The following is a 23913-nucleotide window of genomic DNA, read 5'->3' as shown; positions in this document are numbered from 1 at the left end:
ATGGATAGTAAGGGCTTCATTTAGTTAGCTTGATTTACTCCAAGTTTTCCAAAGCTATTAATATTTGATTATGGAACCTAATTCATTTCTGCTAAAATTGATTAGTATCTGTGGAACTAATATTTTAATGAACACTGATTTGCATAATTTTTTGAGTATAAGGTAATAGTACTTCTTCCATCTGTAATAATCAGGTACTAAAGAATTCTATTCTACCTGTTATTTTCCAAAGAAAATGACTCAGCTTTATAATTTGAATGTTAAGTCTATGCCTCTGTCTTATTTCTCAGAAAATTTTTCTAAAAATAGTTGAATCTTTTGTTGCTGACTCCAGATTGGAATGACTAAATAGTGCCAGGTCTACTGCTGGTCAATATGATGCCTCCTCTTTTGCTGTCAAAAGTTGATTACTTAATTTTTTGTTTTTAGATGGAGTTTTTGCTCTTGTTTCCTAGGCTGGAGTGCAATGGCACAATCTTGGCTCACTGCAATCTCTGCCTCCCGGGTTCAAGAGATTCTCCTGCCACAGCCTCTGGAGTAACTGGGAATACAGACATGCGCCTCCATGCCCAGCTAATTTTGTATTTTTAGTAGAAACGGGGTTTCTCCATGTTGGTCAGACTAGTCTCGAACTCCCAACCTCAGGTGATCTGCCCGCCTCGGCCTCCCAAAGTGCTAGGATTACAGGTGCGAGCCACTGCGCCAGGCCTTGATTACTTAATTCTATATGACCTTCTAAGCAACTTGATCCTTTTCTTTTGCTACTTCTAATGTATCTAGCATAACCTACTTGAAACAGAAGGGGCAAACTAGACAGCCAACTCCATGTTAGATTAATACATAGTAAGTGCTCAATAAGTGAAGCCATTAAATCAATCTTAATTTGGGTGACTTTTGGAATCAGAAAGCTAAGGCCTCAAGGGTGGCTTCATTTCTTGAAGCAAAATTAATTGCCTGGGCTCTGGGGCTACTAAAATTCTTCTTCTGGATCCCAGGTAGTTTGGAAGTCTGATTACTAGATGAATGTGGAGTTAATAAGTAGAGTTCTTCCATGTGGAAAACTTGAGTGTGTGGTTTCATTTGTTTGTTTATAAGGAATAGTTTTTTAAAAAGTGAGTCAGTGCTTCTATAAAATTATTTTTAATTATTTTTTCTGATTAAATTACATTTTCATTGTAGCAAATGTGAAAAGATACAAATGCACAAAGAAGACAACTAAATCACTTATACATAATCCCACCACTAATAGATAAAAATATTCATTTCTGTTTATATTATTATAGTATGTTTACATGTATAGTGGTACATATATAATTTTAGTGCAATTGTACTGTTTATATGATTTTTAGTACATTTGTTGATGTATAATTTACTTAGCATATAATTTACCAGTTTCAATTGTGCAACTTAATGATTTTCAGTAAATGTATGGAGTTGTACAACCATCACCACAGTATTTCTAGAGCACCTTTATCCTCCTACAAAGATCTTCATTTGCAACCAATGCCTATTCCCACGCCCAGCTTGAGGCACCTCCTTGTCTGCTTTTTATTTGAAAAGATTTGCATATTACTGACACTGTATATGCATGGAAATATATAATATGTAAGGTTCTTGCACCTAGCTTCTTTTGTTTGGCATACTGTTTTTGAGGTTCATCCATGTTGTAACAGGTAGTAGTTTATTCCTTTTTATTGCTTAGTAGTAATCCATTGCAAAGCTGTATCACATTTTGTTTATCTCTTCACCAGCTGATGGATATTTGGATTGTTTCTACTTTTTGGCTATTTACAAATATGCTTCTCTGAACATTGATGTACACTTCTTTGTGTGGACATATGTTTTTATTACTCTTGAGTAGACCTAGGAGTGGAATTGCTGGGTCATATGGTAAATTTAGATTTGTCTCTTTGAAACACTGCCAAATTGTTTTTTAAAAGTGGCTACACCATTTTACTATCCCACCAGCAGTGTCTGAGGGTTCCAGTTTCTCCGTATCCTCATCAACACTTGTCATTGTCTGCCTTTTTTATTACAGCCATTGTACTAGGTATGATGGGGTATTATAATATGATTTTAATTTGCATTTCCCTAGTGAGTAATGATGAGCATTTAATGTACTTTTTAATCTATTCCTATATTTTGTTTGGTGAAATGTCTATTCAAATATTTGATCTATTTTTAAATTGTGCCATTAGTCTTCTTATTATTAAGTGGTAAGAATTCTTTATAAATTCTGATTACAAGTTTTTTGTTGGATATACAATTGGAAAATATTTCTTCTCCATCTGTCAGAGTGTTCACTATCTTAGAGGTTTCTTTTGAAGGACAAAGTTTTTAACTTTGGTGAAGTTCAGTTCACTAAGTATTAATTTTATGGATTGCACTTTTGGGTGTGGGAATTTTTTGCCTAACCCAGGATGATGAAGATTTTCCTCTACGTTTTCTTCTTGAAATTGCAATGTTTTAAGTCTTAAACTTAGGTCTATGATCCATTTTGAGTTAATCTCTGTGAGTGATGTGAAGTAATGGTTTAATCTCTGTGAGTGATGTGAGGTAATGGTAATGGCATGTGGCTATCCAGTTGTCCCAGAACCATTTGTTGAAAAAACAATCTTTTCTCAATTGAATTGACTTGGCACATTTGCTAAAAATCAACTGTCAATAAATGTAAGGGTCCATTTCTGTTCTCTTGGGTCTTGCAGTTATTGATATATCTGTCTTTATGCCAGTACTGCACTGTTTCGATTACTGTAGTTTTACAGTTTTAATAAATAAACTCAGGAAGTGTAAGTTCTCCAAATTTGCTCTTCTTTTTAAAAATTACTTTGGCTATTCTGAGTTCTCTACGTTTCTATGTATATTTTATGAACACCTTGTCGATTTCTGCAGGAGAGCACACAGGAGAATTTTGACAGGGATTGCACTGAATTTATAGATAAATTTGGGGAAGACTGTCATCTTAACAACACTGAGTCTCCCAATCCATCAACGGAATGTCTCTTCATTTATTTAGATCTTCTTTAACTTCTCCTAATAATGTCTTGTGATTTTCAGTGTATTCATCTTACACTTATTTTATATGATTGTTGCAAACCTTTTCCCCACAACAAGATGATTTGTATTAAGCCTGTAGTGTTCCATCCTATCCTTGAATAGTTCATCTTACTAGAAAACATGGTAAATTATTTACGATAGTTATGGTCTACTAAAGTTTCTGTGAAATTTGAATTATCAAATTCTGAAGATTACTCTTAGGAGAAATACAGTGTTAGGATCCTGTGAGCCTCTGGTGACAAACTTTTTGTCAACCAAATAACACACAACCTCACTTTATGTGTGCTTTTTTTAAAAGACACTTTATTTAATATGTGTTGGTGAGTCTTTAACATTGAACTCATGTTCTCACTATATCTCACTCCTGAATGAAACTTATCTGACACACCTGTTTTCTACATAGGGCACATCACAGCCTTCTTGCACTAAGGAACACTAGCCATCACTCCAGCATGATGCTTGGGAACTATTATAAATAGCAAAATCATCAACCAAAAGCACAAAAATGAGAAAAACTTGGCACTAAACAGACCACGAAAATAACCTTTGTTTACAGTACAAGAGCTGAAACAAGAAGGCAGAGTACGGGCCTTGCTGGACCTCAGCTGAGAACGTGTGCATCGAGCAAACCAAATTTTTGGTCACTCTGTACATGTCCATAAATAACCATGAAAACACTACAAGTATTGACTTGGGACTTAGAAAAAAAATTTCCGCAAGGAAGCAGATTTGCAAATACAGAATGTTCAAATAATGAGCATCAATTGTATTTTCCTCCTCTGTGTTGCTTGGTACTTCAGTCTCCTGGATTTTCAACCACCTCACTGACTTCTTGGCAGATTCTTTATCTTCATCCCAAGCTACATCTTTGCAGAGTCACTAATAGTCCTTGGCCCTCTTCTCTTCTTTACCTACACTTAATTCTTCCTCTTCCTGGGTGTTCTCAGCCAGTCCCTTTGTTTTAATTCCCACCTGCCTATAAGTTACTGCTTTCAAATCCACATCCCCGGCCTAGACTCCCTCTCTTGTGCTTCCATTTCTCATTTTCAGCTTCTTACTTGATCTCCATTTTGAGGTCTAACAAGCATTTCTGACTTCCCATGTCTAAATCTGAACTCTCTCTATGTCTTGCAAATCTTGTCTTTGTCCCAGTCTCTCGCATCTGTAAGTGATACTCTCATCACCAGCTGCTCTACTCAAAACCTAAGAAGTTATTTTTTATTTCTCGCTTTCCTACATTCTTCATATCCAATACATTGGCATTTTTTTTTCAGGAAGAATCTATTACATAAAGATTACTTTATTATTACAAACACACACACACACAATTATAAAACACTAGTGTGCACCTGTAGTCCCAGTGTTATATACCATCAGTGCCAGCTACTCAGGAGGCTGAGACAGGAGGATCCCTTAAGCCTAGGAGTTTGAGGATAGCCTGGGCAATATAGTGAGATCCCATTTTTAAAAAAAATCAAACTATAAAGCACTAAGAAATCTAAATATCCATGTGAGAGCAAACAGGTGGCAATTGAACATCCTGGGTCTATAGTATGCTTGAAGGAGACTGTGACTGATTAGATCCCCATGGTAGAGAGAGCATCTTCATAGGCAAAGGGGGCTCACCTGTAACAGCTGTTCAAGTTCTTTCTTCTCATCAAGGATCATGAAAGGTACTCCATTCAAGGTGAGGTGTACAATCTGATGCTCTTCAAGCAGGTCAAATTCTCATAATTTAGAGGATTGAATGGAAGTGACTTTCCTTTTTCAGGATAGGTGTCAATGGAGGCGGGAAGGGAGCTTTTTGCTTTGACAGTCTTCCCAGTCATGTGTCTAGCAGAGAAAGTTGGTTGTTCTTATTCAGGGCATCCATTAGTCTGGCAATTTTTGTTTCTAAGATACACCTAAAATCTGTCTGCTTCTTTTCATGTAGGCTGCCATGATCGTCATCCAAGCCCCCATTCTTCTCACTTTGGCCATGGCAATAGCTTCTTAACAGAACTTCATGCTCAATTATTTCTGCTTTCATCTGTTCTCCACAGAGAAGTTGGAGTGGTCTTTTAAAAAGTTGAACAGATAATGCCATCCATGCTTAGATATTCCAATGATCTTCTGCTTCTCCTGGAACAAAACATGAACAATGTACTATAAAAACCCTAGAATATGCCAAATTCTCCAGCCTCATTATTTCTTACCACTTTGGACTTCTTCTGTTTCTGAAACATGTTAAACAACTTTTTTCTGATTCAATCTCTCCTGGGAGAGATGTTTTTTCCTCTCCCTGGAATGCACTTCCTGCTCTTTTTATGGCTGGCTTACTTTCACGTTTTGGATCCCAGCTATAATATCACTTCCTCACAGAAACTTTTCTTAAACACTCTATTTATCTGAGCTAGCTCTCTCAACCCATGTTTACTCACCAGTTATTCTGTGAACTATCACCTTGTTTACTTCCTTCCTAGAAAAACCTATTTTTTTCTCTTTGCATGTTTTCTGCCTCCTGCCAGAATTGGAGGACTTATTATCCTGCTCATGGAGGTGTCTCTAGAACCTCACACATAGTGGGCACTCAGTATACATTTATTAAATAATTACATTTCTTATTTGGTCTCCTACTGTAAAATATTTGGATTGTTTTCAGTTTTTCTATATTGTTACAAATGCTACAAAGACCAGTTATATAAATGAATCTTTGTATGTATTACCTCTGAGTGAATTCCTTAAGTTGAATTTGGGGCTGACTGTGTATAGTTTTTAAGCTTTTTATCAAATGCTTTTGATTGCTATCATTTTTTTTTTTTAACCCTCCAGTTCCACCTACAGTTACCTTGATTGCCTCTATGGAACTTTTTCATATGAAAGTATTAAAAATACTGAAAGAAGACATAAATTGCAAGAATGCTTTAAAATACTAATTTCTGATAATATAAAAGATGTACTCTATGTTTTACAAGGAAACCTAGATCATTACATTCAATGTACTTCACTCTCATGGCATGTTATTTTTAGTCATTTTTCTAGTTCTAGCATAAATTTTCTCAATCAAATACTGTGATCGATTTGTGTGTGTGTGTAACAAGAAAAAAATGTTGCACTTCGGGCTCACATTCTAATACTCTTTCTTCAGGTTGACCCTGTATTATGTTGGAATAGGTGTTGCTGCCTTGATTTTTGGTTATATACAGATTTGCTTTTGGATTATAACTGCAGCACGACAGACCAAGAGGATTCGAAAACAGTTTTTTCATTCAGTTTTGGCACAGGACGTCGGCTGGTTTGATAGCTGTGACATCGGTGAACTTAACACTCGCATGACGGAGTAAGAGGATGATATTGTAGTACATTAGCTTTGTTTACATATGTGACATGTAAATGACCTAATTACATTTATTTGCCTGTTTCAGTGACATTGACAAAATCAGCGATGGTATTGGAGATAAGATTTCTCTGTTGTTTCAAAACATGTCTACTTTTTCAATTGGCCTGGCAGTTGGTTTGGTGAAGGGCTGGAAACTCACCCTAGTGACTCTATCCACATCTCCTCTTATAATGGCTTCAGCGGCAGCATGTTCTAGAGTAAGTGAGATGGCTAATGCACTATTGAATGGAAGCAGCAATGTGGACTAAATGACACATTGAGTTTGTCCAAAAATGACTTTTCTATTCATTTGCCATGTCCCAAACTACAAAGGGATATTATACACCACAAATACTTTTGATTTTGTTCTCCATTAATCCCCTTTCTATCTTCAAGTTATTTGGCTAAAATGAAATGTTTTTAATAGCTTACTAACATTCAAAACATTTCTCTTCATTTAGCAGTCTAACACAACTTCAAGTGCTAGCATGGATAAAGTATGATGCCATTATACATGTGACGTGTAGTTGTTGCTGTTGGGACAGCCTTGTTTGTTCTAAATTCCCAGATCAACATGTTATGATTCATTTCATTGGGTAGAATGGAATAAGAAAATCCTAAAACAATAAACACCTTTTTATATCATCCTCTTAAAGTTTATATGTATATATATATATGCATAAAGATTTTTCGAGGCAAGGTCTCACTTCATCACACAGGCTGGAATGCAATGGGACAAACATGGTTCACTGCAGCTTCAGCTTTGCAGGCTCAAGTCATCCTCCCATCTCAGCCCCCCAAGTAGCTGGGACTACAGGCGACCATGCCCAGCTAACTTTTGTATTTTTTGTAGAGACAGGTTTTCACCATGTTGCCCAGGCTGATCTCGAATTCTTGGGCTGAAGCTGTCCACCCACCTCGGCCCCCAAAGTGCTGGGATTGCAGGCCAGTGAGCTACTGCACCCAGCCAAGCTTATATTTCAATAAGGCTTTCAATTACATTTCAAATGTCTGCTAATACCTATTTTTATGTACTACATAAATATGTTTCAGTTTTTTAAACAAATTATGTACTTGCATTCTAAATTACATTTTTAGCACTATTTTGCTGTAAGTATACCACAAAATTGTAATCTTATCTACAGCCTGGTTTTGAAACCAATACTCTTTGTGAAATCTAAAAACAACAAATGTATCTCTGATATTACTCTTCAAATCATATCTTTTGGCAATTCCACCAGTGTGTATACTCATCTTCTAGATCGGAGGCACAGTGCTTTAAATTTAGCAATATTAATTGTTCTTTATGGAAATACAATCATAAAATTTCCAGAGTTTATTTGCTAACAATATACTAATCAACCAAACAAGAATTTTCAGCAATAAAAATATTCTATAGTGGGCTAATCCCTTAGCAATAGGCTTGGAGATTTGGACAGCATGTCTTTACTTAGTGTGACTCTGAGTGTTGACTTTGTAGCCTTTATAAAAATCTTCATCCTCAGCTTATTTGAAATGAGGAAGGAAATCTCAGTAGAAAGATTGTCTGCAGTAAGTTACTAAGATCAGAACCTTAACTGCCCACAGAAGAGAAGTAAACAAGGAGTTGTAAAGGAATAGCAGTGGGTAGTCTAAATTCTGTTATTGTATTAATTGATCATGAAGAGGAAGCAGGTGAAGGTCAGAGTTGTCCAAATGATGCGATACCAGAGTGGATGGTTTCTAGCTTCCTTCAATTCAACTTGGCAATTATCTATTAAATACTTGCTAAGTATAAGGCTTTGTGCCAGGTGATGTTTCCCCTCTAGTGATACACTATCGGAATAATTATCTTTAGTAAGTGAATTCAGAAAATAATGAGTATTACTCAGCTTCTGTTACTCTCTGACTATAACAGTTATCCAAGCATGTCTTATATAAAATCAGCTCCTATTATGTGGAATATATTTTTCAGGTGGATAGACTTGCTATGTGAATAGGCAATAGTTATGAATTCACAGCTCTGAAGGCAGTGTCCCCGCTGTTCCCTTTCATGGAACAATCACAAAATGTAAAGTGATTAGTAAATGGGACATATAATAGAGAAAAGGGCATGTGAAATCAGGTAAACCTGTCTAGTCACCAATAGTGATATTTTCCCTTTTCTCTCTGAAATCTTACCTCTTAGTATTTTGACGACAAATTTTTTAAAATGCAGAGATAGAGTTTTTAAAAATACTATTAGGCTACTTAGAATTCAAATTCCACCTGACTTAAATGCTCAGTACATTATTACTACACAGAGCCATTTTTTAACTGTGGTTGTGGTTTATTACAGATGGTCATCTCATTGACCAGTAAGGAATTAAGTGCCTATTCCAAAGCTGGGGCTGTGGCAGAAGAAGTCTTGTCATCAATCCGAACAGTTGTAGCCTTTGGGGCCCAGGAGAAAGAACTTCAAAGGTCTGTCCCTTTAAATATAACAAAATATTCTTGGTTTTATTTTCCCCAGTGGCTATTAAGTTGTGTTCTGTTTTTGTAAGGTATACACAGAATCTCAAAGATGCAAAGGATTTTGGCATAAAAAGGGCTATAGCCTCAAAACTGTCTCTTGGTGCTGTGTACTTCTTTATGAACGGAACCTATGGACTTGCTTTTTGGTATGGAACCTCCTTGATTCTTAATGGAGAACCTGGATATACCATCGGGACTGTTCTTGCTGTAAGTCTTGTTTGAGAACAAGGTATCTGGCCTGGATGATCTTTCCTTACTTGGTTTAGCCAAAATTCCTCTTTGAAGATGAATATTCAAAGATGAATGTTTTTAATAAACAAATATTTGTTTCCCTCAAATTATTTGTATACACCTTTGAATTATAGTTATGAATTGACGGGATTTATTCATCCAACATGTTTTAGTGTCCTTGTTGTGTCAAGCATCTGCATTCTGCTTTTAGAAGAATCATAATTGAATTCCCCTCTGGGAAATACACTGAGTTTTCTTAATCTAGCAGTGAAAAAGGCCAATCTTTTGTGAGACTTTTCCTTTCATCTTGGCTGAAATCAGACAGTGTTCTGCATTCACCTTGCTAAATGTCTTCTCTCAGGAAATGGTCTGTAGAGTTTGCATTCACCTCCTCTTCCTCTGTCCTTTCAGCATGTAGTAATGTTAAAAACAGACTACATACCGTTCTGTCCAATATCACAGTTTGGAGACTTTCAAATTCCTAGGAGTTATGTGTTAATTAATAATTTATTCAGTTATCCTCTCAAGTTACAACAATAAACAGATCAGTTCAAGATTAAGAAACATTTGTCTTGAGGAACCAAAATGATCTGCTCTTTATACTTTGATCCTTGTTTGGCCTTTCCATTCTATATAGATTTCTCTTCTTTCCATTAAATTCATCTTTTGAATTTGAGGCATTCATAATTAAGACTTTAGCTAGTCATTTATTTCATATAAAGTGAAATGTGAGCATGAAGGATTTTTCACTTATCCTTGCTCCTCAATTTATGTGTGGCTGGGTAACTGGCTTACTGAGCCTAAGCATCCTCATCTGTATGATAGAAATAAGAGCTCCTAGCTTGAGAGATTCTTTTCTTATTTGCCTTTTGGCAGAGATGAGTCTGTCTTAAAATGGACAGCTGTTCCCTAATACAAAAATTCAAAAACAGCTTGAGTGAAAACAGTACAATGTCTCTGAGCCAATGAAATCTACTGAATTTTTCTTTTTAAAGTTCAAGGGGTCACCCAGCAAGGAGGAAGGTGCAACTCACCATGGGGTTTATACATGGCCAGCACACTTCAGTCAGCAGATTTTTCTGGTCACACATCCCAGCAGGTGATAACCACAAGACTATGAGATAATCGAAATTTGTTCCATATTAGGAAAGGACCAAGGATACTTTGGTGATATCTTCCATTCTGTCTTACCTAATTCCTCTAATATCTCTCTGTGAGCTTAAACTAATAATTATATATTACATTCTATTGCCTTTCTTACATAACTGCAGAAAGCTAAATACCATTTTGTTTGTTCCTGTAGGTTTTCTTTAGCATAATCCATAGTAGTTATTGCATTGGAGCAGCAGCCCCTCACTTTGAAACCTTTGCGATAGCCCGAGGAGCTGCCTTTAATATTTTCCAGGTTATTGATAAGGTAAGACCCCTCCTATTGCTTTGAAGAATAACTATCATTACTGCAAGAAGGAGACAAAAAAACACACACACTCGTTTCACTAAAACAATAGGATGGACAAATTTAATGTTGGCCTGTTGTTTATGGGAAAGAGAGATTGCCTTTAATTCTTTTCTAAGAGGAGATTGCGTAGTATTGAAACCTTCATGTCTAACTCAATGCACTTCTATAGCAGAAAGGAAACTGTTGTGAAAGAAAACTATCCTTAAACTATTTTTAAAATGTATAAACTGTCAGATTACTCCTTTGAAGATTTATAACATTTCCTTTGTTTTTCACAGAAACCCAGTATAGATAACTTTTCCACAGCTGGATGTAAACCTGAATCCATAGAAGGAACTGTGGAATTTAAAAATGTTTCTTTCCATTATCCATCAAGACCATCTATCAAGGTAGGTTAAAACAAATTATACGATCGTGCAGTTTTCTGATATTATCTTCTACTGGCCAAGATCTTCTCTGACATGATTACTCAGGATCACTTTGGTCAAGATTTTGGTTACTTTGCTTAGAGACTTGAGGAGGTAGACAAATAATGGACAAATAACTCTGAATCAACTAGTTATATTTTGCATAATTCTTTCTATATTCAACTGACAAAAGCATTTTCAGCTCCGTGAAATTCTTCTACTCCAGGTTTGAGAACACATCAAAATGTCTTGGGTTAATGCTGCCACCTATTGGTGGTTCCTAGATGCTACCCCACTCAACATAGATAACTCATTTTAACCCCCTCGTCTCTAACCTAGAATTATGCACATGTGCCTTTCCCTTCTTCCTTTCCTGGGGCTTTTACTGCACCAGCAATTGTGGCAAGTAATTTATCACCTACACAGACACACAAACACACACACACACACACACACACACACACACACACACACGCAGTTTATCCTACTCCATTCAGCCTTTGACAAGTTCTTGTGAAAATATGTGTATTTTTAATTGTCTTCCCCCTTTCACTTCATTAGTGTATTTACCAAAAAAGCAGTTGTTGTTAAATATTGGAAAAGGTAATTACTAATGAAACACTTGCTTCATAAAAAAAAGACATGATTTTAAGTGTAATAGATAAAATTACTAATGTGATCAATTTCTAATATCTGTTACAGAATTTGCATAAAGACCTACCTACTCCTACTTCCTTATTTTTTTTCTGATTAAAACTTTGATTGAGATTCTCTTTTCAAACCTCTTTATTTTTTAAAGTTGTTGCTTAATTACCAATTACCATTATTGGAATAGTATTGACTTCCACCATTTTTCTTAACTGTACAGTATTTCAAACTACATTTTGTAACTGCATTTGTATTGGCTTCCTGGGGACTTCAGCACGAATTGTGCCAATATATGGGAAAGTGTTCTTTGGGTTTTAAACAACTATTTTTAAAATGAACTTTTGAAACATAACCTTTTTTGCTAAACTAAAGAATGAAATTGGGGGGGAGTCCACCCATTTTAAATAAATAAAACAAATTCTTTCGAGGAAGGACCAGAAACCAAATCTAGAGTAAAAGTGCAGGTGTGAGAAGAGGTACTCCTACTGGTGGTCCCCGATTTCTCACCTCCTTCAGAGAACTTTCCTCGGCTTAGCCCTTTGAAGGTTTTATGTTTGGCTTATGCAAAGGGTCCATTGCTTTACAAATGGTCAGATCAAAGCAAGAGAATTCAAGGGGAGATTCCCCTGTTTAGGGCTAACTACATACAGATGCAAGCAAGGATAGGTGAGAATTTCTCAACAGGATCACTGTTGTCATTTTGAGAGGGTAATTATTGTGAGGCTTCACTCACATTGCAGATCCCTGGCACACTAAATGCTGTAGCAACCCCAGTCGTTGAGAAAATGTTTAAAATGTTTCCTCATGGGTCACCATGAGACCACCAAGGTTTCTAATAATAAACTCTCATCTATCCGGAGACACTAAGAAACTTTGCCAGTTGTTTTATTTTAGAATATGCTTCGCAATTATGTTAATATATTATAAGGAGGAGCGTCATTAAATAGCTTGCAAAAATATCTGGCAAGATCTCATTCACTTGTTACAAATTAAGACAAGACTTTCATTAGCTTGATAGTCAAAATTCATACAAAATATTTTAGTTGAAAATGTGAACAGTTTACTAGTTAACATTCTGAGAGTGAGAGTACTCTTAATTTAGGTCTCCTCTTTACATAGAGAGATAATGATAGATTCTTTTACTACTATTTTCCAAAGTTATTTAGGCCATTATTATACCTGCACATGAAACAAATGTAACAAGATCTAAATTTGTTTTTAAGCTCCACAGAAGAATTCGTTTTCAGTTTATAATTATATATTCATTTTCTGAAAATGTGTCCATCATATTCTCATTGTGGTTTTACGATTTTCCGTCCATACATTCCAACAGATTCTGAAAGGTCTGAATCTCAGAATTAAGTCTGGAGAGACGGTCGCCTTGGTCGGTCCCAATGGCAGTGGGAAGAGTACGGTAGTCCAGCTTCTGCAGAGGTTATATGATCCGGATGATGGCTTTGTAAGTATAGTCCACCGAATGGAATTTGGAAACACTGCAGGGCTCGCAGATCTGTAACTTTTCATTTTCAACCGTAGAACTGGGAGAGAAGCCATATTGTTTTCTTTCCTTTGTACCCATTCACTCAGCAAATATTTATTTAGTGCCTACTATGTGTCAGGCACTATTTTGGGTTCTGAGAATGCCTAGGTGAATGAAACAGATAAAAATCTGCCCTCATGAAGTTTACATTCTAATAATCAGAGACAGATAATAAAAAAATAAGTAAATTATATAGTATGTTAGAAGGGAGGGAATGTTGTGGAGAAAAATAGTGTATTAACATCTGTAGCCAGCATCTATCAAGAATTTCAAAGTTTGTCCCGGAAGAATGATGTAGAAAACATCTCCACTTTTCTTTTTTTTTTTTTTTTTTTTTCTTGGAGCTTACAATGTTGTACTTAAGTTTCTCAGCCTTGTAAGTGGCATAGAGGATAAGACTGTGATATTCAAAAGTGATTAATTCTTAATGCTTCTGTTCAAACTTTCAACAGTTATTTTTATAAGAAAATCTACTCCCCTAGAGCCTGGCTTTATTTAAATTTTACTTCATAGTTTCCATTTGAAGTATCCTAGACCCTTGTGACTACATAAATTATTAGATGAGTGTTACATGTATAAAAGAGTTGCATAGAATATCCATGCCCTGACAGAAAACAAGGGTTGGTAAGAAATAGAGACTCTATGAGTTAGAATTACCAAACCCTGGCTTCTGTCACTGGAATATGTTGGGGTAATTGGCAATGGCACCACCTGGGGAGAAGACAGAGGTCACTTATTATTATGTATAGCAATGAATAGGAGACACTTTTGTCTTTTGCAGAGGTGTGAGGTACTGAAATAATGAAGGCTATTTCCTAGAAGAAACGTAAGGGGCACATCCAAAACTGAAGTTTTTTGTATGTGTCTACATAATAACATTTGTGGAACCTAGAATATGTATCTTTATAATATCTAACTTGTGGATCTTAGAATAAAGATAATCAGATGATCTGGCAACGTTTTAAGCCAATTATTCTTTTGCAGTTTTGTTGGTGCCCATCTACTACCAGAACAAGTCTATGGACAATATATATGTTATAAATGTTTTATCAAAATATAGTCAGTCTTTCATTTCTAAAATATGCTACTTCTCAGTTTATATTTTGGTCTAGTAGGAAAGACCCTAAAATCAATACAGTAAAAGGCATCACAATATGGTTCATTCTTTGGATTGGCAGATCACGGTAGATGAGAACGACATCAGAGCTTTAAATGTGCGGCATTATCGAGAACATATTGGAGTGGTTAGTCAAGAGCCTATTTTGTTTGGGACCACCATCAGTAACAATATCAAGTATGGACGAGATGATGTGACTGATGAAGAGATGGAGAGAGCAGCAAGGGAAGCAAATGCTTATGATTTTATCATGGAGTTTCCTAATGTGAGTACACTGTGTAGCCTGTGTCCTTAGCTTATAGTGGCAGCACTGCAATATTCCAATATAAGGTAATGAAACAACAACTGATGCAGAATAGTAGGGGTGTGATTAAATTCCGGATTGTCCTAGAACAAGCTTGTCCAACCAGTGGCACAAGATGGCTTTGAATGCGGTCCAAGACAAATTTGTAAACTTTCTTAAGAGACATTATGAGATTTTTTTGTGATTTTTTAAATCTTGTCACTATTGTTAATTTTAGTGTATTTAATATGTGGCCCAAGACAATTCTTATGTGGCCCAGGGAAGCCAAAAGATTGGACACCCCTGTATGAAACATCTGTAGAGAAGAATGCATAGTAACAACCAAAAGAAGAAATGTATCATTGAAAGGCCAGATTGAAAAGAATCATATTTTGTTCTTCAAATGAAAAGGAAAAAATGAAAGATATGTTAAAGCATAGCAAAGAAATATGAAGCAAAATCATCAGGCCAAGCTGAAAAATTATGTCTAAAATGTTTATTTGCGAGGCCATCTTGTGGCTGAGAGTGGGAAAGTCATACACACAATCAGATTAGTTCTGTGACAAACCACAAGAAAAACTAGGGTCATTTTTTAAAGCACAGGAAGCTAACATTGCATTAAAAATGTGAAATCAGGCCGGGTGCGGTGGCTCACGCATGTAATCCCAGCACTTTGGGAGGCTGAGGTGGGCAGATATCTGAAGTTAGGAGTTTGACATCAGCTTGGCCAACATGGTGAAACCCTGTCTCTACTAAAAAGACAAAAAAATTAGCCAGGCGTGGTGGCGCACACCTATAGTCCCAGCTACTAGGGAGGCTGAGGCAGGAGAATTGCTTGAACCTGGGAGGTGGAGGTTGCAGTGAGCTGAGTTCCCACCACTGCACTCCAACCTGGGCAACAGAATGAGACTTTGTGGGGAAAAAAAAAAAAAAAAAGTGAAATCATATTTGGAAAGCAATATAGTCCCCAAAAAAGTGAAATCATATTTGGAAAGCAATATAGTAAGCTAAAATTCTTGCTAACCAGACTTATGAGACCCTAGAGGGTATTTAGAATTAATAGGGTGCTATAAAGCCATTTTTTTATATTTCTTAAAGTATTAGATCCTCGGCATCACCTGAAATTGTTGTGGGGAGCACCTTGTGACATATGAAAGGATGAGATTTGTAATTAAAATACATATAAAATTCCACCATCCCAGAGGGTCACAATAACAAAACTGCTTATTTTAATGGTCGTATTTCACAAACCACATTTGATGGATTGTAATAATTTTATTCTTATTTTTTAATTTAAAGAATTTGTTATGCCAGTAATTATCTGTTGTCCCCATTATTTAGGATCATAATTAGGACATATTTAGGCCAACAAAATCATTAAAGATTGAAGGTGATTCTTAAATCGTTGGGAACATACATTTCCTTTTGTTGATGTTTTGCCCCTTTCAATGACCTCCTTTCCTTAAAACATCAGTGCTCTCATTTCCCACTTAGATTAGGGAGCTTTCTGTACCTCTTAAATCATACCCTGTAAGTTACTACTTGCTTTTACCAAAAGGCCAGTACTACACAAAGATGTCCCTTGCTATAAATCTAATAATAAATTCAGAAGATATAACCCAAATAAACTAAAGATAGTAGTTTATCATGATAAAAACTAAATTCCACAGCCATAGTTAACCAGAAAAATGAGGAAGTACAATAATGAATAAAAGTTCCAGAAGTGGCTAATTTCGGTAGGTGAAAAATTGGGGGATGCTATTGTTAAAAAAAAAAAAAAAAACCGTGTAGCATTACTTCCCTTATACACAGATTTTAAAATTAATGTATAATAATTAGCTGATACTGGTTAGCTTTTCACTCATAAACAACCATGAAATTGGGTAAAACATATGAAGCCAAGGGCAGTCATTGGATGAGAGGTAATGAAAGACTGATTCTAACAAAGAGGAATCTCATAAAGGTACTCCATGAATTCTGTCTGGTAACACTGAGCTGAAAGGCAAAGATCAAATTTTAGGGAAGCTTGGGCAGCTGGAAAGGTGATAAGAGATCACCTGTGGCAATGAGGCAGGAGCAGAAGGCCATGTCTGTGTGGGCATCCCTCAGGAATCCTTGTCTGAGGATAAGACTACCTACCCAAGGCTTACCAGAGAGTGGCAGTCATAAAGCTGCAAGCAGAACACTGGATAGAAATCAGGCAGTGATGTGGGGGTGTTGAAAGTGCAGCCCAGCTGGAATGGAGAGATCACATTAACACCTTTTTAACACCCCAGGCAAGTAGCTAAAACACCAAAAAAGCCACACCTTAGGAGTCATGACCACACCTTAGAGTAAGATCTACCTGCCCTAACAAACCCTGAGACCAAGTCATGACAAGATGCCCAGAGGGGAGAGGTTTTGGAGGTTGTGTTCTGACAAGTTATGTGGCTTTCTCCAAATTCACCCCAAGGAAACCTAAAATGAAGATTGCACAAGTTCAAGATCAGTCAGTGCTTGAGTTGCCTACCATGACAAAAATCGGCACTGTTTATTTTTCAGAAGAAAACAGAACTCAGAGTCTCTTCAACACAACAATCACAGTACTCAGTACATCATTTACAAAAACCAGACATGCAAAGAAACAGAAAAATATGGCCTGTATGCAAGAAACATAATCCTAAATGTTTATTCTTTAAGAAAAGGGCTTCAAAATACATGAAGCAAAAAACTGATACATCTGAAAGGAGAAAGACAAATCCACAACTTTACTTGAGGCCTTCAGTGCTTGATAGAATATGTAGGTGTAATATCAGTAAGAATATAAATGAACAATACTATCAAGCAACTAGATTTCACTGGCATTTATAGGACATTCCAGCCAACAACAGCAGAATACACTCTTCTCAAGTGCACATGGAACATTCTCTAAAATAAACAATATTCTGGGCCATCAAAACAAACAAAGCAAAACCTTAGCTCTTTCAAAGAATAGAAAACATAGAAAATATGTTCTCAGACCATAATAGAATTAAACTACACAAATATTTGAAATATCACAAAAAGCACTTCTAAAGAATATATATCTCAAAAGAGAAATTTCGAGAAAAATTAAAAACTATTCTAACTAAATCAAAATGAAATTGCAGTGTATTAGTATTTGTGAGATATAGTTAAAGTACTGCTTTGAGAGAAACTTATCGTATTTAATGTTTATTTTTAGAAAAGAAAAAAATCTACAATCTGCAACCCTAATTTTCACCTAGAGAAACTAGAGAAGGAAGAGCAAGTTAACTCAAAACAAACAAGACTAAGTAAATAGAAATCACAGTAGAAATCAGTAAAATCCAAAACTGAAAAACAGCAATGATTGAAACCAAAAGCTGAAAAGATTTTTAAAAAAAGTATAATTGTAGCAAAGCTGAAAAAAGAGAGAGAGAAAGAAGAGAAATGACCAGTATCAGGAATGAAAGATGGTACATGGCTATTGATTTTAAGGATATTAAAAGGTTAATAAGGAAATATTGTCAACAATGTTATGCCTGTAAATTTGATAACTTAGATGAGGGTCAATTACTTGAAAGATACAAATGACCAAAACTCACTCAAAAATAAATAAATAGTTAATTAATTAATTAATTAATTTAGTGTATCTATAATTATTTCAAAAAAACAGCTGGGCGTGTAATCCCAGCATTTTGGGAGGCTGAGGTGGGCAGATCACTTGAGGAAAGGAGTCTGTTACCAGCCTGGACAACATGGCGAAACCCTCTACTAAAAATACAAAAAATTAGCTGGGCGTGGTATTGCACACCTGTAATCCCAGCTACTTGAAAGGCTGAGATAGAAGAATCACTTGAACTCAGGAGGCAAAGGTTGCAGCGAGCTGAGATGGTGCCACTGCACTCCAGCCTGGGCAAAAGAGCAAGACTGTGTCCCCACTGCTCTCCCCCCACCAAAAAAAAAAAAAACTGGATGTCTAAATAACAGCAACAGTTACAAATGAAGTTAAAATAAAAGCAGTATTCACAATAGCATCAAAAAACAAAATTCTTAATAATAAATTTAATGAAAGACGTGCAAGTCTTCTAGTAAAAACTATAAAATGCTGATAGATATGAAAACATCTTAAAAAATAGAAAGTACCTTATTCATTGATTTAGAAACTTCATATTTTCAAAGATTTGCATTCTCTCCAAGTTGATAGATAAATATTATGCTTTATCAATCAAAATCTCACCAGTTTTTATGTGTATGTGTAGAAATCGGCATGTTGATTCCAAAATCTATTTAGAAATTCAAAAGACCAACAATAGCCAAAACGATTTTGAAAGAAAGACCAAAGCTGGAGGACCTAAATATCTAATATCTAATTTTAAGACAGCAATTAAGATCATGGTAGTGGCATAATGATGGTTGTATAGATCAGTACAATGGAACAGAGAGACCAGAAATAGATTCACAAATATCAGTTAATTTTTGACAAGGCCAATGGAACTCAGTGGGGGAAAGAAATATCTTTTCAACAAATGGTGCTGGAACAATTGGTTGTCCTTGTGGAAAAAATAAAATGTGACCTTTACTTTACATCACACACAAAAATTAATTTGCCATAGACCTTGTACCAAAATTGTAACACTTAAACTTCAAAAATTAAAACTTATGAAAATGTCTTTGTGACTTTGAGATAGGCAAAAGTTTCTTAGACTGAAAAGCATTACTATAAAAAAAAGATAAACTGGAGTTTATTAAAATTAAAACCCCCTTTTTAAATGACATCATTTAGAAAACAAAAAGGCAAGACATAGAGCACAAGAAAATATTTATAATATACAGTGTCCGCCAAGGACATGAATCCAGAATGTAAAAAGAACTGCTATAGCTTGATGATGAGACAAAAAATAGAAATTAAAAATGGGCAAAAACTTGAACAGACATTTTACAAAAGAATCAAATGAACAATACATACATTGAATATGCAATATTATTAGTCACCAGGGAACTCTAAAATAAAACGATAATGAGATACCATTTTACCCTCTTAGAATGGCCAAAATTAAAAAGACTAACAAATGTAACTTTTGGTGATGATGTAAGCAATTAGATCTCTCATTCATTCAAATAAAAGTGAAATCAGTACAAGCATTTTAGAAAGCAATCTGGTAGTTTATTATAATGTTAAACATACATTTAGGACTCAGCATTCTATTCCTAGGTATTTATTCAAAAGAAATGAAAACATGGCCACAAAAAATATCTTGTACATGAATATTCATAGCAGCTTTATTTATAATAGCCAAAAATAGGAAACAATTTAAGTGTTCATCAGCAGTTGAATGAATAAACAAATTGTGATAGATCTGTTTTTTCTTTTTTTTTTTTTTTTTTTTGAGAGAGGGTCTCACTCTGTCACTTAGGGCGGAGTGCAATACACAGTCTCAGCTCACCGCAGCCTCGACCTCCCAGGCTCCCAGGCTCAGGCAGTCTTTCCACTTCAGCCTCCTGAGTAGCTCATGCCACTACACCTGGCTAATTTTTGTATTTTTTGTAGAGACAGGGTTTCACCACGTTGCCCAGACTGGTCTCAAACTCCTGGCTTCAACCAATCCATCCCCCACAGTCTCCCAAAGTGCTGGGATTACAGGTAGTGAGCCACCACACCCGGAAAAATTGTGATAGATCTAGAGTTGCCAGATGAAATACTGGATTCCCAGTTAAATCTGAATTTCAGATAATGAATAATTTTTTAGCAATATTGCATAAAACATACTTATACTAAAAAACAAATTCACTGCTTTTCTGAATTCAAATGTAACAGCTTTGTGTTTTCCGGTGTGTTGTTTGTTTTTGCTAAATCTGGCAACCCAAGGTAAACTCGCATTGTGTGGAACACTACTTAGCAATAAATAGGAGTGAACAACTGATATAACACGGATGAATATCAAAAACGTTACGTTAGGTAAAAGAAACAAGCCAAAGAAGTACATACTGTATGATTTAATTTACATGAAGTTCTAGATTCAGCAAAATTCACGTATAGTGATAAAAATCAAATTGGAGTATCTGGAGGCAGGGTGTGAGTTTTGACTGAAAAAAGCGACATGAGGAAAACCTACTAGGGCTGCAGAAATGTTCTATATCATTATTGGTGTGGTGGTAACATGGGTGTACTCAACTGTCAATACTCATAGAGTTATATCCTTAAAATGGATGCATTTCATTGTGTATAAATTTCTTCAATAAGGCTGTTTTTTTAAATGTGAAGATCAATCTCTAGAAATTATGGGTTTAGAAAGAATACTTAAATTTATCTCCATGAAGAAATGAACTTTGAATCAGGGACGTAACCCAGTAGAATATTACTAGCCATGTTTCCCGGGTGCTAGAAGTTACCCCTACCACAAATATGAAAGAAAAAAAATCTACTTTGTTAAAGATAATTTTATTTTAAAACAAATCACCAAAAAAGTCTCTTAAGGTGGAAAAAAAGTTTTAGGGGAAAGTTTGTTTTTGCAGTTTTTTCATACTGTTTTTCAGAGTATCCAGGAAGGAAATTGTGGGTAACATACCAAACTGCTAATAAACACTGCAGAAAATAGTTATTTGTATTAAAGTGGTTCTTTCAAAGATTTCAAAGCATTCTAAAAATATCTAAAAGAGATTTTCACATTAGTTTAAATTATTATTAATTTTTCTCAATACACTTGATTATAGTACGGTCTAATTTCTTTTAGTCCTAGCCAAATTTTTCTTATATCCTCTCTCCTTTGGGCTCTTTTTTTCACAGCGGTTTGTTTTCACAAAGAACAAATCAAAAGTCATAAGCACCCAGAGGCTGAAGTACTGATTAAGCTGATATTAAAACACAACTGGGATTGTCATTTCCTGTTCTAACCATTTGATCACGCTGACTTCTGTTTCTGTGCTTCTTTCCTATTTTGCATTAGAAATTTAATACATTGGTAGGGGAAAAAGGAGCTCAAATGAGTGGAGGGCAGAAACAGAGGATCGCAATTGCTCGTGCCTTAGTTCGAAACCCCAAGATTCTGATTTTAGATGAGGCTACTTCTGCCTTGGATTCAGAAAGTGAGACAGCTGTTCAAGCTGCACTGGAGAAGGTAAGTGAGCAGAAACGTTTCTTATTTCCATACTCCTGGTTCATTATTGTTTTTAAGTACAAGAAAGTAAAGATCTGTAGTAGATTACTCAAGTTCAGAGCCCTCCTTAAGGTATGAAGGCAGGATGTTCATCCACGTGAGAATTTATGTGATGACTATAGGAAGTGGTTTAGAGGAGAGAGGAGATTTGGTGGTTGGTTTGTGCTAGAAATATATATATGAAGCTCATACACAAGCAGTCATCCAGCCTATACCTTCATTCCAAGAGGTTTGCACTTTCTACCTCCCCAGAGTGGCCCACCACTATCATCACCATTATAACCGTGCCCATCCTTTGCTTCTTCTACATACACTTGTGGGATTCTCTTCTCCAACCACTTTTCTTCTTTAGAATACCCCCAGGTATTCATTTTGACCTAATTTCACCTCAAGTGGAGAATCGCTGACCTTGAACCAGCGCCCTTCAACAGCTCTGGCCCCTCAAACCTCACCCTGACCTCCTGCTGACTATGAGCTACTGCACATACCTCAAGACCATACGCAGTTGTGGCCCTGCACCAAATTGTACTGCATCTAGGAGGGGAGTTGGCAGTGGCGATATGAAAAACCATTGAACACTTTTCTTGATGGCCCGACTCCCTTATAAACCAGAGCCTTCAGACCCCTTACAAGGCTTAATGGCACATTTTACTTTGCATTTGCTTGGAAATGAGTTAAGTGTTTTTTCTCTAAGAAAATCGCAGGTTTTTTTTTTAAAATGCTGCCTTTATGGAACCAGAAACGGATACTGGCAGGCTAAATGTTCACTGCTTATTGAAAAATCTCGTAGTCACTATTATTTAGTAGCAAATCAGATTGTGCAAGTTTGAACGCTTGTTTCCCTCCCATGATAACAGTGCCACATGTTGCTTGTGTGATAAATAAATAATCTTTGTTTGCTGTTGACACTTTGGCAATTTGGTTCATCTTGGTACAGAAAATACAAAGACAGGACTAATGTTTTATTCATTTTTTTATACTTAGTAACTAGGACAGGGATCTGCAATTAGACTATATTCAAGTCTCACTCTGTCGCCCATGCTGGAGTACAGTGGCATGATCTCGGCTCACTGCAACCTCTGCCCACTGGGTACAAGTGATTCTCCTGCCTCAACCTCCTGAGTAGCTGGGATTACAGGTGTGTGCCACCATGCCCAGCTAATTTTTGTATTTTTAGTAGAGACAAGGTTTTGCCATGTTGACCAGGCTGGTCTCAAACTCCTGACCTCAGGTGATCTGCCCACCTCGGCCTCCCAAACTGCTGGGATTACAGGTGTGAGTCTCCGCGCCCGGCCAGTTATATAAGATTTTTTAAAATGCATTGTAATAGGCTTTCCAATTGTTTTGAAGGTTTGATGTTGTGCCTGTAGTCTTTTCATCCACTGGTAATCACTTTAGGTAATCAAAACTAGTTCAGACTTTTAAAATAAATAGATGCTTGGTGACATAATACACTAATAAATATTCTTCTTATTGGTTAATATGAAACATCTATCAAAAGTGAAAAAAGAAGAATGCAGATGTTTATAATCTGATTCCAAAATTACACAAAATAGTAACTGTGAAAAAAATGAAGGCAACATATGAAAATAATAACAGCTGTGTGGCAGAATTATGGGGGAATATAACTTATTTCAAAAAATCATTTACTGTCACTGTTTTCCCACTATTTAAAGGAGAAAGAGATTAAACCAATGTAGAAATAGGTGTGAAACTGCTTTATGTATGGTTTGCTGGGTGAGGGTAAAGGGTAACCAATAGGATGAAAAGTAGCATAGTAAACTAGATTAATTGTATTCTCTTTGGCTTACTGGAACATGGCTTATATGGAGAAGGGGAGAGTTCAAATATAGGCAGGGTGCTGGAAGCCGTAGCACCATAAGAGCCCTCTCCACTCACCACCGTAGACTACAGTTATGGAAGCAAGCCCTTGGAGTGGGCTCTAGGTAAGAAAGGTAGGACACCCAGCAGGTCTTGTTCCTGATCAGCTGTGTAAGAGGCCCCAGACTCTGTTACATGATACAGCCTAACCCACACAGAAATTTTCTGCTGCTCAAAATATCCTGCAAGCCACTAACCAACAAAAAAGGCATAATGAAATGTGTCCCTCCTCCCTGGTGATAGAATCTATACCCATTTCACTCCACAACCTGCCCTCACATATCCCTTCCATCCCCTCCTCTC

The 23913-nt window shown here is 36.2% G+C and overlaps 1 protein-coding gene across 1 annotated transcript in view; it reads left to right on the top strand.

Annotated features, from left to right (window-relative positions):
- Nucleotides 1-23913, top strand: part of ABCB5 (ATP binding cassette subfamily B member 5) — a 127461-nt gene that overhangs the window by 13823 nt on the left and 89725 nt on the right. The window contains exons 5-13 of the mRNA XM_007981925.3: nucleotides 6185-6376; nucleotides 6462-6633; nucleotides 8733-8857; nucleotides 8938-9115; nucleotides 10443-10556; nucleotides 10877-10987; nucleotides 12987-13112; nucleotides 14372-14575; nucleotides 21520-21690. Coding sequence (XP_007980116.2) covers nucleotides 6185-6376; nucleotides 6462-6633; nucleotides 8733-8857; nucleotides 8938-9115; nucleotides 10443-10556; nucleotides 10877-10987; nucleotides 12987-13112; nucleotides 14372-14575; nucleotides 21520-21690 — 1393 coding nt within the window. The remainder of the gene's footprint in view (nucleotides 1-6184; nucleotides 6377-6461; nucleotides 6634-8732; nucleotides 8858-8937; nucleotides 9116-10442; nucleotides 10557-10876; nucleotides 10988-12986; nucleotides 13113-14371; nucleotides 14576-21519; nucleotides 21691-23913) is intronic.

The sequence above is a fragment of the Chlorocebus sabaeus genome, chromosome 21 (assembly GCF_047675955.1).
Source record: "Chlorocebus sabaeus isolate Y175 chromosome 21, mChlSab1.0.hap1, whole genome shotgun sequence".
Lineage (NCBI taxonomy): Eukaryota > Metazoa > Chordata > Mammalia > Primates > Cercopithecidae > Chlorocebus > Chlorocebus sabaeus.
Note: the sequence above shows the minus strand (reverse complement) of the source record. Positions and strands in the feature narration are given on the sequence as shown.